Source organism: Hibiscus syriacus, unplaced genomic scaffold, assembly GCF_006381635.1.
Source record: "Hibiscus syriacus cultivar Baekdansim isolate YM2019G1 unplaced genomic scaffold, ASM638163v2 tig00112206_pilon, whole genome shotgun sequence".
Classification (NCBI taxonomy): domain Eukaryota; kingdom Viridiplantae; phylum Streptophyta; class Magnoliopsida; order Malvales; family Malvaceae; genus Hibiscus; species Hibiscus syriacus.
Genome location: NW_024063267.1, coordinates 1,747,240 through 1,762,833, shown reverse-complemented (window position 1 = coordinate 1,762,833; position 15,594 = coordinate 1,747,240). Strand labels below are relative to the sequence as shown.

The 15,594-nt window shown below is 33.5% G+C and overlaps 2 protein-coding genes and 1 non-coding gene across 5 annotated transcripts; 2 read left to right on the top strand and 1 right to left on the bottom strand.

Annotated features, from left to right (window-relative positions):
* Positions 1 to 32: 32 nt before the first annotated feature.
* On the bottom strand, positions 33 to 105 carry TRNAF-GAA. The gene has a single exon. It is a non-coding gene; the product is annotated as a tRNA-Phe (tRNA).
* A 4,452-nt stretch (positions 106 to 4,557) lies between these two features.
* On the top strand, positions 4,558 to 5,450 carry LOC120175575. Of its 2 annotated transcripts, none has more exons than XM_039182170.1 (2): positions 4,558 to 5,198; positions 5,294 to 5,450. In XM_039182170.1, the coding sequence occupies exon 1, from the start codon at positions 4,619 to 4,621 to the stop codon at positions 5,168 to 5,170; it is 552 nt and encodes a 183-aa protein (XP_039038101.1). In that variant the 5' UTR covers positions 4,558 to 4,618; the 3' UTR covers positions 5,171 to 5,198; positions 5,294 to 5,450. The 2 variants fall into 2 exon arrangements, with proteins under 2 accessions (XP_039038101.1, XP_039038102.1); XM_039182171.1 differs by lacking the exon at positions 5,294 to 5,450 and having other exon boundaries at positions 4,604 to 4,660; positions 4,697 to 5,287.
* Positions 5,451 to 11,729: 6,279 nt separating this feature from the next.
* On the top strand, positions 11,730 to 14,938 carry LOC120175392 (mannan endo-1,4-beta-mannosidase 2-like). 2 transcript variants are annotated; one of them, XM_039182021.1, is made up of 6 exons: positions 11,730 to 11,904; positions 12,062 to 12,425; positions 12,839 to 13,036; positions 13,799 to 13,921; positions 14,152 to 14,363; positions 14,518 to 14,938. In XM_039182021.1, exons 1-6 carry the CDS (start codon positions 11,870 to 11,872, stop codon positions 14,921 to 14,923), a joined length of 1,338 nt encoding a protein of 445 aa, XP_039037952.1. In that variant the 5' UTR covers positions 11,730 to 11,869; the 3' UTR covers positions 14,924 to 14,938. The 2 variants fall into 2 exon arrangements, with proteins under 2 accessions (XP_039037952.1, XP_039037951.1); XM_039182020.1 differs by having other exon boundaries at positions 12,044 to 12,425.
* Positions 14,939 to 15,594: the final 656 nt, after the last annotated feature.

Below are 15,594 nucleotides of genomic sequence, written 5' to 3'. Positions count from 1 at the left end.
GAAAGTATGGATCGGCAAAAAAAATTAGGGACTGCGGTGAGCGTGGATCGAACACGCGACCTTCAGATCTTCAGTCTGACGCTCTCCCAACTGAGCTATCCCCGCAGTTGTTTTATTTCTTCCAACAAAGTAAATAATATTAATACAATTTAGATACTAGTTGATCAAACACTACAGCGAAGGTGCAAACTTGAGCATGTTATAATATATGGATGTTCTATTTATTCCATCAAATTCGATCTATATTATGATGAATATCAATTGAAATTTTGGAGTGAAGAGTACCTACATCTCTGTATTGATATTCATTTTCTAATCCATATAATTCTAAATCCAAGCACTAAGGCTGTGAGTGATATAAATGCAAGATCAAGGGCACATTCATAGTAGATAGTAGCTATAACCTAATTAATTATCATCTCTCTGGGCATCAAATGTTTAGCTGCTTTTTTCCCACAGCTTCGTCACCACCAGAGACGAGCAATAATGAATTTTTCTGTCAATTCAATTGTAGTTTATTAACAGAGTTTTTTCCTGCCATGCCTCGTTCTTCTTTAAGGAGCCTCTTGATTCCTACGATCTTACGGTCATGCTCTTTTAGCATTTGATCTATGTTGTTCGACAGAGCAAGTAATGTACCCAATACGTACATTTTGCTTCCCCTGAGCCCGGGACCTCCACCATGCTGCACCGGTCATTGGTTAGCATTCATAAGAAACAGTGCACGCTAAAAGCCCAAAGGAATCATTGGTTTCACGCTAACTTCGATGAAATTAAGAATGTGGTTGATGATAAATCTTAGTTATGCATGATTTGATCTATTTGTAACCATGGCCTCTGATTAAAAGTTTAAAACAACGTCCAGAAACAAACCTTAACCGGACTCGATTACTCACCGCAGGCTCTTCTACATACTGGCAGTGGCAATTATGTGGTCTTCGGCATATGTCGTCTGACATCCTGTTTTTCAGCAGACTCGAATCCGTTAAATGATCTGCGAGGCCTGCCTGCTAGGTTCACTGCGTCTAGAGTCAAGGGTCAGTGTTTCTGTTTATGGTCTTCAGAAGCCAAAGTTATGCATTTAGATTTTATTAGCATTAGGACAAAGGCTCGAGAGGTACTTCAGAGGGAGAATGATCTGAATCTGAATGAGATTGCCTAGTTCATTTTCATTCAATTATTAAGCACTCAATCATTATGTACTCAGTGAATGTGTATTGTTACAGCTTGTAGGAAAATATGCTCTAGCTGAAACATATAAGATCACTATAGAAATAGCTAAACTTTTAAGAGGTGTAATCTGATTCTTAATCAAGGTAAGGATCTTGTAGACAATGTGAATGCTTTGATTGACACTGATCAAAAGAGTGAAGGTGACATTGGAGGAGATGAAATTAAATGTGATGAATATGATACTGATGTAGAACTTATTTGTAGCTATGTTGTTTCCATATGAACTGTGTGATTGTTACTTTTCATACAAAGACGGTTGATGTTATTTATGTTGAAACTTATTGTTTTGATAATCTAAGAGTTTTATAATTTAATTTTTGTATGACACTTGTTTTATAATATTAGTTTTTTCTTTTGTTTTATTTTTATTAAAAGAGTAATATTTTATATTTTAAGATTGTTGATGTTATATGTATCTAAATATTGGAGCTTTATGGGTATTTCTATGATCAAGTATAAATATCTATTTTTCCCTAAACACTTTGATGTAACATCATGGTAATCATAGAAGTATAATAATATATAAAAAAAAATCATCTCACCATTTCTTTTTTACGATTTATTATTTTATGTTTTTTTCTAAAGAAATTTTTAAATGTGAGATAATCTAATACAAAATAATGTCAATAAAATTAAAAACACAAAAACAAATTCTATAAATTGCATTGTTTAATAATGTTTTTAAATTATCTTATTTTTTAACATTAAGTGGCATAAATTCATGACGTATTTTAAAATCGTCATTAAAAAAAAAGATAGCAATAAGTGACAAATATTGATTTCGTCATGCTAAAACTATTTTTTTTGTGGCAATAATAAAACATAACTTTTAATGTCTTATAAAATATGACGAATTAAATTGTCACGAATAAAATTTATTTGTGACAAATGTGCAACGTCACTAATTGAAATCGAATCGTCATTATAATAAATTGTCACTAATATATTTTTTTATTTGAGACGATTTTACAATGTAATTATTTTATCTAAATGTCATTAAAAGATTTCCCACTAAAAAAATTGGTGGGAAGATTTTGGCCCCAAGCATATAGTGAATAAAATCAATGATCATTTCTGAAATTGTCATAAAAATATATCATTAATCAATATATATGTCGAAAAGAAGAAAAAAAAAACATCGCATAGTATGTTTTGTGATGTTATACATAATGTCATATAGAAATTTCGTCAAAAATTGACAAATTTGTTGTGGTATCTTGCTCCGGGAAATCTCTACTTTCTTATTTTTGCAGCAACCATCAGGTGTCTGGTTAGGGGTGCAGGATGATCAAAGTACCAGAAAAGGCATCTGCTTTGCCGGTATTGTGAATCTGATGAATAACCTCCTCTCTTCCCGATGAATTAGCTCGTCGAACAAACTCGTCTAATGAATGTTTTCGCTTCAGCCTCCCTTGGTGGTTCTCACGGCTATCTTCAACAGCCGCAGACTTAGAAGTAGAACTCATGCAACCCACGTTTATAAATTATGTAAACAATTACTATCACCTACAAGTTACAACAAATAACCTCCTTCAGCAACTTGAATTCACCATTTAAACCAATACTGCCAAGGAATTCAAAAGTCCTTTATATCCAATCCATCAAACAGCTGAAAGAAATCCAAGCTGTATCCTGAACTCTTTTGAACAATTCAAGTCACCCCACATAATCAACATCTTGGGGTTGAAACGGCTTAAAAGCTTTCAGGGTCAACTCCACATGATCAGTTGTTTATTCCGACATCCGACTCTTTTGTTAGTTTGCTTCAGTTCCTGGTCGGGTTGTTGGTGTTCACGGTAGTGTCTTTGTGGGGGACAAAGAGTGTGCTGAAACTTAATAGCTGTTTTGGCCACCACCATTTTATCTTCAACCAGCCGGAGTATTCCCCTTCGACTCTCATGTAAATTGACTTTAGAAGAGCCGGGAGGAATAGATGATGATGACCTAAAGAAAGGTAAAAAAACAAAATACCTACAGTGAGCGTGGATTAAACACGTGACCTTCGGATCTTCAGTCTGACGCTCTCCCAACTGAGCTACCCCTGCGATGCATTTTTTGGTTCAACAAAACAGTAGATAGTCATACAATGCAGATACTAGTTGATTACACACTACAGCCAAGGTGCTAACTTGTGCATGCTATAGTATAGTATATGAATGTTCTATTGATAGTAGCTACAAGCTAATTAAATATCATCTCTCTGGGCATCAAATGTTTACCTGCTTTTGTCCACAGCTTCACCACCAAGACACAAGCAATAATGATTTTTTCTGTCAAGTCAATTGTAGTTTATAATAGAGTTTTTTCTTTCCATGCCTCGCTCTTCTTCGAGCAAACTCTTGGATCTCACGGTCATGCTCTTTTAACCTTTGATCCACGTTGGACAGAGCAAGTAATGGACCCGATACGTACATTAATTTGCTTCCCCTGGGGCTGCGACCTCCACCATGCTGCACCAGTCATTGGTTAGCATTCCCCAAGCATGGTGGAATAAGTTAGAAACAATGTCAAGAAACTAACCGTAACCGGACTCGATTCCTTACTGCAGGCTCTTCCAGTTCCACCTACAGGCAATTTGATCAATCAGTTGTTGATTGGGACAGCCGATGGTAATACAAGAAAAGAAGTTAAATGCTGTAAAAGGCATAATTGAAAATTGTTGGTGGGGTTGGATAGTCCATTAATGGAGGACCAAAGCATAGGCTGTCTGTCTAAACTTTATAGTAATTTTTTTTCAAAGGAACCAAGTGTCTGGTTGGATCCCACTTTATTGCTTTTTCCACAAGGAATAATAATTATTATTTTTAAAAAGAAATTAAAAATAAAAGGAGAGGAAAGTGCTTGGCAACCCCAGCAAGGTATTGTTTTTTTTTTTTTTTTTGCATTTTTGCAAGCTTCAGCCTAATTAAAGAATGAAAGAGGTTTTGTATTTATGTTTTAAGAACTGATGTAGAAATAAATCACACTTAAAAAAGGCGATTTTGTTCACGTAGTTGTTCTATATAAGAAATATTGTCATTTTATTATATTAATTTCAACTTTATGATTTATATTAATATAATTTTTTGTTCGATAAAGATAATTATTGATTAAATTAATTATTGAAATAAATTTAAATACCAAAAATATAGTTGTAAATGTTGTCCTTAGCCTCTTACTGGGTACATAGTTTTGCTCAAAGCATTCCAAAACTGTGACACTATTTACGAAGCACGTATGGACACGACCCAATAAAATAGTGCCATGTGCGAAAGTTAAATACTTTGATACTAACTGCGCTTGGTATTTCTCGTTAACTAGGTCGCTCAAATCTGATATTATCTACATTTTCATCATCTCATCCCAAAGATCCAAAAAATATAAGAGAGAATCAGAGGAGAAAGGCATGAAACAGGAGCAGGGACAAGAAGCGCCGCCGTCCACTTCCGTCACCTCAGCACCACTACCTCTTCTTCTTCCTCCTCCTCCTCCTCCGTCATCGTCACCATACACGTTGTTTCTAACGATTATGAGCAAAAGGAGAACATGGGTATTTCTGTTTGTGCTGGTTTATGCCATCCTTTTATCTTCTTCGTGGAATTCCCTGAAATCGATACTGTCTTGGTACAAACATGTCCAAGCCCAGCCGTCATCTCCTTCCTCCGGTTGGCCTGCCGTATATGCTTCCGTCCTTGTCGGTGCGGTTTTCGGGTTGCTTTCCATGGTTGCGGCGCTGGCTGTGGCGGTTCCGGCTACTTTGGTCACGTGGATAACTATTGTGGTTTTGCTCGCTTTCTTTGGGAAACCGAAGAGGACTTTAGTGGTTGAAGGAAGGAAAATCACGAGAGAGATCGCTGGCTCCGTGTTCAAGATTTTGTTGAAGGAAGGGAACCTAGTAGCTGCTGTTTGTGCCGTTTTGGGCTACTATGCACTCGTCGGGAAGAACTCCGGGGAGTGATTTTAGGCCTTATTTTAGCCGGAATCAGGTTTTTGCATTGTGGATATTTGAAGAAGAAAATGTCGATTTTTGTCGACTTTTACTCTCTTTTCTCCATCTAAGACATTGTTTTTGTTATCACAGGGCTATGTTACAGTTACTCCTGTTTTTGTTGGTTCCCTGAATAAATGGAATTACGACCTGCACATCATATATACAACACAGCTGGTCTTGAGTTTCTTTGAAGGTGTAGGGTGAGTAGGGGTGGGTAAAAAATATCAGAGTCGAATAATTTGAGCTGTTTATTCGATGATTCGATCCAAATATTTAGATGATTAATTTCGTTTTTTCAGATAATTCAGATCAAATATTAAATAAAAATTTTGAATAATCAAATACGGATAGAATAAATTTCAATTTTAAATTATCTAATTATCCGGAAAAATAAATGTACGTTTAACCCCAAGCTCAATAACCTTATATTTAATGGGGAGCTCTCCCAAAGCCCAGCCTAAAATAACAAATGCATCTGAGATCCATGCTTATTTCTAGTCTATATATATATATATAATGACTTAAACCACCTTCTAAGTGGGTATTCGATTTTTATTCAATCGATTAAACAAATATATTTTAGGTAAATTATCTAAACAGTCACCCATGGTAGGGTGTTAATGTTTTTGTAAAATATTCTTACAATTAGTTATTTTAATTTATATTTTGATTATTCAATTTTAAATGTTGGCGTTTTTATTGTTCAATTTTTTATATTAACCATTCAACCATTCAAGATGAAATATTTAAAACCAATGTATCATTTATATTCTGATATTTTTATTAGTAATAATTTTAGAATTAATTTAAAAATTTTATATTTTAATAATAATTTTCTAATTTTAGTTTTTTTTTTTTACTTTTAATAATTTTTATTTTTAATTATAAATGATATGTTCGAATCGGATATTCGAATATCTGACGTCTTCCTAATATTCAAGTGATCGGTTGTGGACCATCTACCGTATAATTATTGAAAGTGGTCTCACCCAGACCATCTTCACATTCACATGGCCATTTGAAATGAGAGCGTTTATTAAAACGTAGCTTCTCCTGCCTAAAGTAATCAAATCTTAAGTGACTCGTTTTAGGTGGAAAAATCCATGTTAAACGATATTGTTAAAAGAGACGGTCATAAATTTCGAATATATACGAAAATATTAAGATAATAATAAGAAATTATTATATATACAAGTTGTATAAATAATTATGTATGTTTGAACTTAAAATCTTAAATCTTAAATTCTAAAAATCTCACTTTAAACTTTAAACATGACACGTGACACTAAAAAAAACCTTGAGGTCGTGGGATCGAGTCCCACGGATGGCATTTCATAATTTGGAGGTCTCCCACGGAAGCTGCTCTTAACCTGGCGTTGGGGGCAGCCTACTATCCTACCTCCCCTTACATATGGGAATAAAGGTCAGCTAATTTTGTATAAATTATAGTTTACACAACCTATAACTCAGACAAACTCTGATAAAGAACAAATGCAAGATTTTATGTTAATAGATAAAATTTTTAAAATATTGAAGGTGACAAACATATAAAATTTTAAGGAATAAAAGCTTATTATTAATAAAAATATAAAAATATAAAAATATTTAAAATATATGATAATTTAAAAATTTTAAAGACGGTTCCATTCAACTTCTCACCCCTCAGTCAATTCTTGTACATCATAATAAATTCTTGACAACTAAAATAGACATTGGGGATGGGCTTAATATGTATGCGTCCTAAAAATGAAAATAATATTTTGGGTTAATAAGGAGAAACCCAGTATTATTCTTAGCCCAATTGATAAATGTTTTATCTGCCTGGTTTTGTTGCTGACATGACATGGTGGTGTTTGGTTCCCACTTCACAGTTCAAGCCAGGAGGCAAAAACATAAATAGTTCTTTAATTTTCAGTTAACATCTACATGAAGTTGACCTATGTATTGAAAATGGAACACACTAAGCAGCAGTCAACTGTACTCTGTCCTAAATCGCTACATTATTAAATTAATTAATGTGACTGGTTTAAGACTGATTCAATCTCCCTTTGCCTCTATAATAATATTATATACCCATCGTTTCTTCCGGACTAGTGGCGTTTGTAATTTTTTATTAGGTTAATTACATCATTTTTGGGTCAATTTTTTTCTTATTTTAAGCGAAGTAAGCACATTCTTACAAATGCCTATAATTACACATGGTCAACGAGTTGATGAGTGTCGATATCACTGTAAGGTCATCTCATCATTGTCAAATGATAGAAATTAAGATTCCTCATGATTTCTTGTAAAAGTAGAGCTTAACGTAAAATTTACCTTATACATATCGGTGGATGATTTTTTGTAATAATGCAGCTAAAAAAATTATTTGAATAGTATACCCAAAAGATATTTTGTTCGAATAGAGTGAATGTTATAGTAAACATCGGAGTTGCATTGGACTTTCGGCGTCTCCCTAAGGTCACATAGAACACCATGCGACTCCCCCTCCCCGAACCACCATGCATCTTTCCCAGTGTTGTTTTTTGCAATAATATATGCTTTTTACTTTGTTACATATATATATATATATATATATATTATGTAATAAATTTTTGAATTTATTATTGGGGAAAAAACATGGTGGTATGGGGGAGAGGAGGGTCGCATGGTGTTCTATGCGACCTTGGGGAGACGCGGGGGCCTAGTGCGACTCCGATGTGTACTGTAACATTCATTTTATTCGAGCAAATAATCTATCGGGTGTATTATTCGAACAATTTTTTTCTGACTGCATTATTGCAAAAAAATACCCCATCCCGGTACTCATAAACATCGAAATAATTTAATATTAAAAATATAATGACTTACATGACATCTTTTTTTTTAAGTTTATGTGAATTAAATCACCATTCGGTGGATTAAATTTAATACATATGAGATAATGTGAGGCAATGATAAAATTGTTCATGATAGACTAAAATATGCATATAAAGTCAAGGGTTCAAATCTTGGTATTTACGAATGGAACAAAATAAATTAAGAGGGACACCTTCACCTCTACAATATATGATATTGATTAATCGATTAATAACTCACATGTCAATAATTATTTCAAAAACTAGACTACATGGGAGAGAAATCGTTTTGATAAATAACCGAAAACAATGGCAACTAGGAGATGTATAAAACAGCTCTTATATTATTAAAAGGAAAAAACAATGAAACTTGTTTAAATCAATGCTAGGGTTTAGGGTCATCTTGTTTGGAGTGGAAGATGACTAAATGAATATTAAGGTGTAACTTTTCAAAAGCAGGATGATGATGGTGATGGAATGCACCATCTGCTGGTTTTGACTGAGAATTTTGAGTACTTTGAACAATACCAGAAGTGGGTTGCAAGGTCGAAATCTGTCTTTATTACCCATGGTACAATTAATATGTCTTTAACTGAATTTAAAAATTACTCACAAGATGTAAAAAAAAAATTAAAACAAAAGTATATCTATATAATTTTTATAAAATAAATATTTTAATTTAATATATATTAACGATATATAAAGTTATATCATTATCGAAATAAATTAACACGTCACGAGTTTAATAAATGAAGGATCAGAATGTAAATTTATTAAATTTCTACCTCGCCACGTAACTCTTTCTTTATTAAGCAATACTTTTAAATCTTCTCAGCTGCATTATTAATTTATTATTGTCCCACCGGATCTAATATATAGTTATAAATAAAAGCTAGCAAATAATAAACGAGTGTTTATGTCACTGCCAAAAGCTAAACATTATTATAGATTTCAATATTTATAAATATCAAAAATTAGTTTTCAAAACGATTCGTTTTTGTAATTTGTTGTAGTACCGCATGAATAAAGATTGCCGACACCTTCAACAATCAATTGGTATAGTGAGATGAGACATTATGTTCCTTAAGAAAGATCAAGGATTTGAATCCTGACCATTGTGAATGGAACAAACTGGATTGTAAGAGTTACCATTGCCTCTGCAATATCCAATCTGAATTAATCGGTTAATAGTTCGGATACTAATGATTAATTAAAAAAATTGCCGACACCAAACATTTGGTTCTAACGATCCAACTACTGATCAGTCTGCGTGCTAATTATTAATTAATCACAAAGTTTAATGATTATATATTTATATTCAAAACGTTAATAATATATAAATTACCAATGAAATAAAGAAATGATATCATCCATTAAAATAAAAATAATTATTATATATTTTTGTTAAAATTAATAATCCTAATCATAGCAAATCAACACATTAATGTGGTCCCTCACGCTGGCCAGTGACCTAATTTCCTTACCAAAATATATACAATTAATTTCTCGCCATTTTTGTGCTTTGCATAAATCTCGTTCGATAAATTTTTGCTTTTTATAGTATTCTTTTCAAGCAAATGGACAATGATATAAGGGAATCAATTTGTCGTCTCAAAATATGGGTAATTTATTGATTTCATTTATATTATAAAATTTTAATTTAATTTAATTATGTCGTTCAAATTTTATTATTAATAATTAAATCACTTATATCAATATTATTAAATCATTTAGTATATCATTTTCACTCTATATTTTCTACATATCATAATAAAATAATGTTTAATTAATAATTTAAATATTTTTTGTTATTTTTTTCTTAAATGTCTCATTTAAGTAAATTAAAAAAAATAAATTGCACGAACTGAGCGATCTCAGTGTTAAAAGAATTGATGTTATACTTGAGGTCCCGGGTTCAAGCACCAGGAATATCAGGGGATTATAAGCGTTCAATGTCAAATAATTGAGAGGTATCTTTAAACAGATATTGCCTTATACTATTTTACATAATAGGTAAAATATATATCAAGTAAAAGTATCATTTCATTTTTCTATTAAAATTATAGGTAAACTATGCATTTAGTACCTAAGCTACAATGGTTTTGGTTCATTTTAATACTTAAACTTTCAATTCTTTTAAAATCATACCTAACGTTTAACTTTTGTTCCATTTAGGTATTAAACACACTAAATTTTGAATGAGGGTAATAAAAGGAAAAAAAATTAAACTTTAGGTATGATTTTGATTTTTTAAAAAAAAATTTAAGTACTAAAATAGACCAAAATTGATAATTGAGGTACAAAATGTATAATTTATCCTAAAATTATTTAACGGTGTTAATGTGAGTGATTTAGTTTATTAATAATAAAAGTTACCAAATATAATATAATATAATTAAAGTTTGTAATCCAATTGAGAGTTAAAATTAACTTTATGGATCTAGAATGTAAAATACTAAAAAAGAGTAACTGGGATAATAGGTTGTTTATATAAACAAGCAAGAGAGCTCGTTTCTATCGATAATCATTTGATCTAGTGGAAATGAAATATTGAATTTTTTAAGCGAGTTCAGAGATTTGATTTATAACATTGTGAATAAAACAAATTAGATTATGGGATTGTCCTCTATATTAAGTCTCTATAGTACCATGAACCTTCACATCAATATCGTTAATTATCAATAACAATTAAATGATGACGAACAACTAGTTGGTCTAGTGGGCGAGACACTAGATCCTTTAAGCAAGGTTGATGGTACAAATTTTGACATTTGCAAATGGAGCAAACTATATTAGGTGAGTCGCTTTCACCTCATATCTCAGTCAATAGGATAACATACAACTTAGATTGTCGTTAATTTTTTAACGGAAAAGGACGCGTTTAGAATATAATGAATATTCAAATGATCATTTTATAACTTTTAATAGTTAATGGACTCAATAAAGTAGTATCCTATAGTTATGGACCATTTGTGTACTTTACCCATTATTTGTTAAGTCTAAATTTAATCAAAACTTTTAAAAATACCACATCTGAAAAAGTCTTCCGATTGCCTACGAAATAGTTCAAAGTAGAGGGTGATTACATGACCGAGAATTAATTTGTCAAATAAAGCAACAATCAAAGGAAAAATTCTCGCTGAGAGAAAGAAGTATAGATGTGCAATGAGTGTAGCCCACGTTGTCGGGCTCTTCACATGGGAAAACTTTTGTCGGTCATCATTCACAATTTCCCTCACCTAATCAGATTTCTCATATCAGACCCGACCATGTATCACACAACAAATGGAATCCCACTCTTATTTTAACCTATTTTAAAACAAACAACCAGAGAAAAAGGTCCAGACTTTGGCAGTTGCAAACGCCAAGAGAATCCAAGTTCCCCTTGCAAATGAGGGTTGAAATTGTTTTTCTTTATTGTTATCATTTTCGTAGTGTTTTTCTCCGGCAAATATTCATTTTTGTTTTTTTTACAGGGGGAGGTAATCACATTGGCCATCTAATCCATGGGTGTTGTTGAAATGAAAGAGACTTGTTTGTTTCAGGAGTAGCTATAGTAAAATCCAAGGAAACTTGGGGGGAAATCAGGTGCAGTGCTTATATCTGAGATTGCTGATACCAACATTCCACCATTCCCAATCTTACATTTTTCTTTGAAGCTCTCTTAATCTTTGCCCCTTCCTTTTCACTTCCTTCATGTGGTCTCGTTTTCTGGTATTAAACCCCCCAAAATCCTGAATAGAAACCCGTGAACTTGCAAATCTATCTGCCCCTGTTTGTTATGTCTTGAAAGGAGTCATCTTTATACTGTTTTTTTGTGTGTAACCTTATGAAGAAGGATCTGCGTTTGCATTGGAGTTTAAGGTACTGTAAATCTGTAATCTCCACTTTGGGTATCCTCAAATTTTGGAACTTTGTTGAAATAGAGCCAAAAGGGTACCCAAATAATCTCTTTTTTTTCATCTTTTTTATCTGGGATTTTTTTATGTTGATTGATTTTCAGATTGCTAACTATATATAGGAAGACGATGGCTGGCAATGGGATGTTATACCCAATTCTTGGATTTGCTTCGTGTATGGCTTTTATTTTTATGTCTTTTGGTGATTTGAAGCTTAGTAGTTTCCCTAGGGAACGGGGATTAAGTTTTGTGGAAAGGAATGGGACTCAGTTCTTTTTAGATGGGAAACCATTGTACGTTAATGGCTGGAATTCTTACTGGTTAATGTCCCATTCTGTGGAGGAAAATACTAGACCTAAGGTCAGTGCAATGCTTCAAGCTGGTGCAAGGATGGGTCTCACTGTTTGTAGAACCTGGGCCTTTAATGACGGTGGCTATAATGCTCTCCAGATTTCCCCAGGGCAATTCGATGAGCGAATTTTCATGGTATTTGTTCGAGATTTGGGTTTTTCTTTTTTGTAAATTTTGATATTTGCATCGCAAATTATCAGTTGTATAATCTCAATCCTATATGATCTGTGTGTTCAATGCAAGCTCCATTTTGGTTTCAAATTTACAAGAGATTATTGCACAGATGCTAATCTAAACTAGTATTGTCTTGAATATAAATATGATAGGGCTCTCTAAAACTGTAATCTAGAAAGTTGGAAATGAAATAGAATAGCAGGATAAGCTATTCGGATTTCAATTTGCTTCTATTTCTAGGCCGATTGATTAGAAATCTGTCAAAAATCATTGAATAATCAACTCAGTTGTGTTCTCGAATGTCGGTTAGTATGATAGTAGCGTACATTTTCTCGGGTATTGTTATTTATGTTGATGAATATCGGTCTTTCCAGGCCTTGGATTATGTCATTGCAGAAGCAAGGCAGCATGGAGTCAGGCTGCTTCTGAGCTTAGTAAATAATTTGCAGCCATATGGTGGAAAGACGCAGTATGTCAACTGGGCGTGGCAAGAAGGCATTGGTTTGAGCTCTTCTAATGATTCCTTCTTCTATGATCCATCAATCCGCAAATATTTCAAGAATTACGTCCTGGTATCTCATCGTCTATCTAACTTTCACCAATATCTTTTCCTCATATTTGAATAATGAAAATTTTCTTCCCCTGCATCACGAAGCATATGTATCACTGCATATCTTCTGTGAATTGCTCTTGGAGTACTGACATTACAATGTTCAAATAGATAAATCTTAATGTTCAAAGGGGAACCCGATTCTGCAAATGTCGCATCAACTTGTTTATAAATTTAGTGCTTACTGTATATAGCCCTGTAAACAACAAGTACCAGGCGTCTCGCTTGTTGATGACAAACACAAAAGTTACAACAATTTGATTGTGAAAGAGAACTGAAAGTGAAAGGAAATGTGTTGTTTCTCTGTATGAAGTGTTATGCTTTCCTTTTTCTTTTTCATCTTTGGACAAAGGGAAGTGTATAGTATAGTTCCATTTATCTTTCTTTTCTAAAAAAACTAGGGGTTATGTTAGCCTGTTGTCTTCCTTTTGAAAATGCAAAAATATTATTCATCATTGATGCATCGCTACAAGCTTGAGCATATTCGGCGGTATGGCACAAGTATGATTCTTTCTGGGTGCCGGCCAATAAGTTGGAAAACAGTATCTTTCTGGGTTCTTCTTTCTACCGATGTATAGACTGAACCTCATTACAAACTTTTAAGAAACATGACAATGTAGTTTCTTCTTACAATGCTCTTTTTCTATATTTGATGGATAATAATTTCAAAAATGCTTTTCTAAGGTGCAATGAAGTCTTATTGTGATGTATTTCTTTCTCCCAGACTGTCCTTACCAGGAAGAACACCATCACTGGAATTGAATATCGGAATGATCCCGCCATCTTTGCTTGGGAGTTGATCAATGAACCCCGTTGCATGACCGATCCTTCTGGGGATACTCTTCAAGTAAGTTATGACATCAGACCGTACACATGTTCTTTTAAGCACTAATTCTGTATAATCGTTGACCAATTATGCTCAACTTAGATGAATGCGACTGTGTTGTGCAACATGTTCATATTTCAGAAAACGGGTTTTATATGTTGTATGTGTTCATCTCAAAGAGCGAGGTTTTACTTCCAGGATTTACCGTTTTGTATCTTAATGGAGTTCAATTTTACGGCATACCATTGCAGGATTGGTTAGAAGAGATGTCCGCTTTCATAAAATCGATTGACAGAAACCATCTATTGACCATCGGCTTAGAAGGCTTTTATGGTCCAAAAAGCCCCAAGAAGAAAACTGTGAATCCGGAAGAGTGGGCCTCACTCCTTGGGTCTGATTTTATGCGCAACTCGAACATTACGCATGTTGATTTTGCCTCTGTTCATATATACGCCGACCAATGGTAAGCAATATTGACCGCTATTCATGAAATTGTACCAGTATGCATGTAAAATATCTTTTGCATGATACAGAATAAGCCTAATCATTTTCTAGTAGGCACTGCTGTGTCTTCAATAAGCATTTTCTCTAATCTTTTTCCATACCCTCTTTGATAGGTTTCATCATCTTGGGTTTGAAGAAAAACGGAACTACGTTTCCAAGTGGATGTGCTCGCACATTGAAGATTGCGACAAGGAACTGAAGAAGCCAGTTATGTTCACCGAGTACGGCTTGTCGGACCAGAACAAAGACTACCAGCCTTCCCAAAGAGAGCTGCTTTATAGAACCATTCTGGACATCATTTATAAATCTGCAAAGAAGAAAGGGTCTGGGGCAGGTGCCTTAGTCTGGCAATACTTTGTTGAAGGAATGGTGGAGTATAGCGATGATTTCGGGATCGTACCGTGGGAGTCCCCTCCTATTTACAAACTGACCGTAGAACACTCGTGCAGATTGGCTAGAATCCATGGACTTGTCGAAGAAAACAAAAACCTCAAACAACTGTGTTCCAAGAGAAGGTGAAGACAAATACAATCAGAAAATTTGATTCTTTCTGACGAAGTAGTTTGTGCGAGGTATAAAAAGTTTATCGGTATTGCATCTTTTTTTTTCCTGATATCCATACAAATTACTATATGGCTAAGTAGATATGCAGATATATATGGTACATGATTGTAAGTTTGCTGCCAAATTTTCCTAGCAGCTGTGAACTATCTTCAATGATTCTGATTCTGGGTTCATGTTAGAAATTCGAATGAATCCCATTTAATTGTGGGTTTTAGTAGAAATTTGGATGAAACCAATAATTCTTTTATTGCAAAAAAAAAAAAACGCGACTGTCTAACCAGTGATCCAAATACGTTAAATCTGAAATCGGAAGGAAGGGATGCGATTATTTACGTTGGGTTCCTTGAAAATTAGCAAAGACAACAGCGGCTAATGAACTTCACGAATGGTTTGAATCCTAGCTTCTACGAAAAATCATCTTGGTCTCTACTTAGTTTACCCTGTTGAAAAGCAGTTGAGAGTAAAACATTTCTTTAAAATTGTTCTAGGAGTTTCGAAATTTTCAAAGGGATTAACGGCTGATAGACCAACATATCCCTTATATATATATATATGTAAATATGAATTTAATTAAGAGTATAATTACATTATTTTAATTAAATTTGGTATTCATGTGTAATTAAAAT

Excerpts from the sequence above, each read along its gene's own strand:
- LOC120175575 (XM_039182170.1), top strand. The coding sequence starts at position 4,619 with ATGAAACAGGAGCAGGGACAAGAAGCGCCGCCGTCCACTTCCGTCACC.
- LOC120175392 (XM_039182020.1), top strand. The coding sequence starts at position 11,870 with ATGAAGAAGGATCTGCGTTTGCATTGGAGTTTAAG. Across the intron at positions 11,905-12,043 it reads CGTTTGCATTGGAGTTTAAG|ATTGCTAACTATATATAGGA; the intron begins GTACTGTAAATC and ends ATTGATTTTCAG. Across the intron at positions 12,426-12,838 it reads TCGATGAGCGAATTTTCATG|GCCTTGGATTATGTCATTGC; the intron begins GTATTTGTTCGA and ends CGGTCTTTCCAG.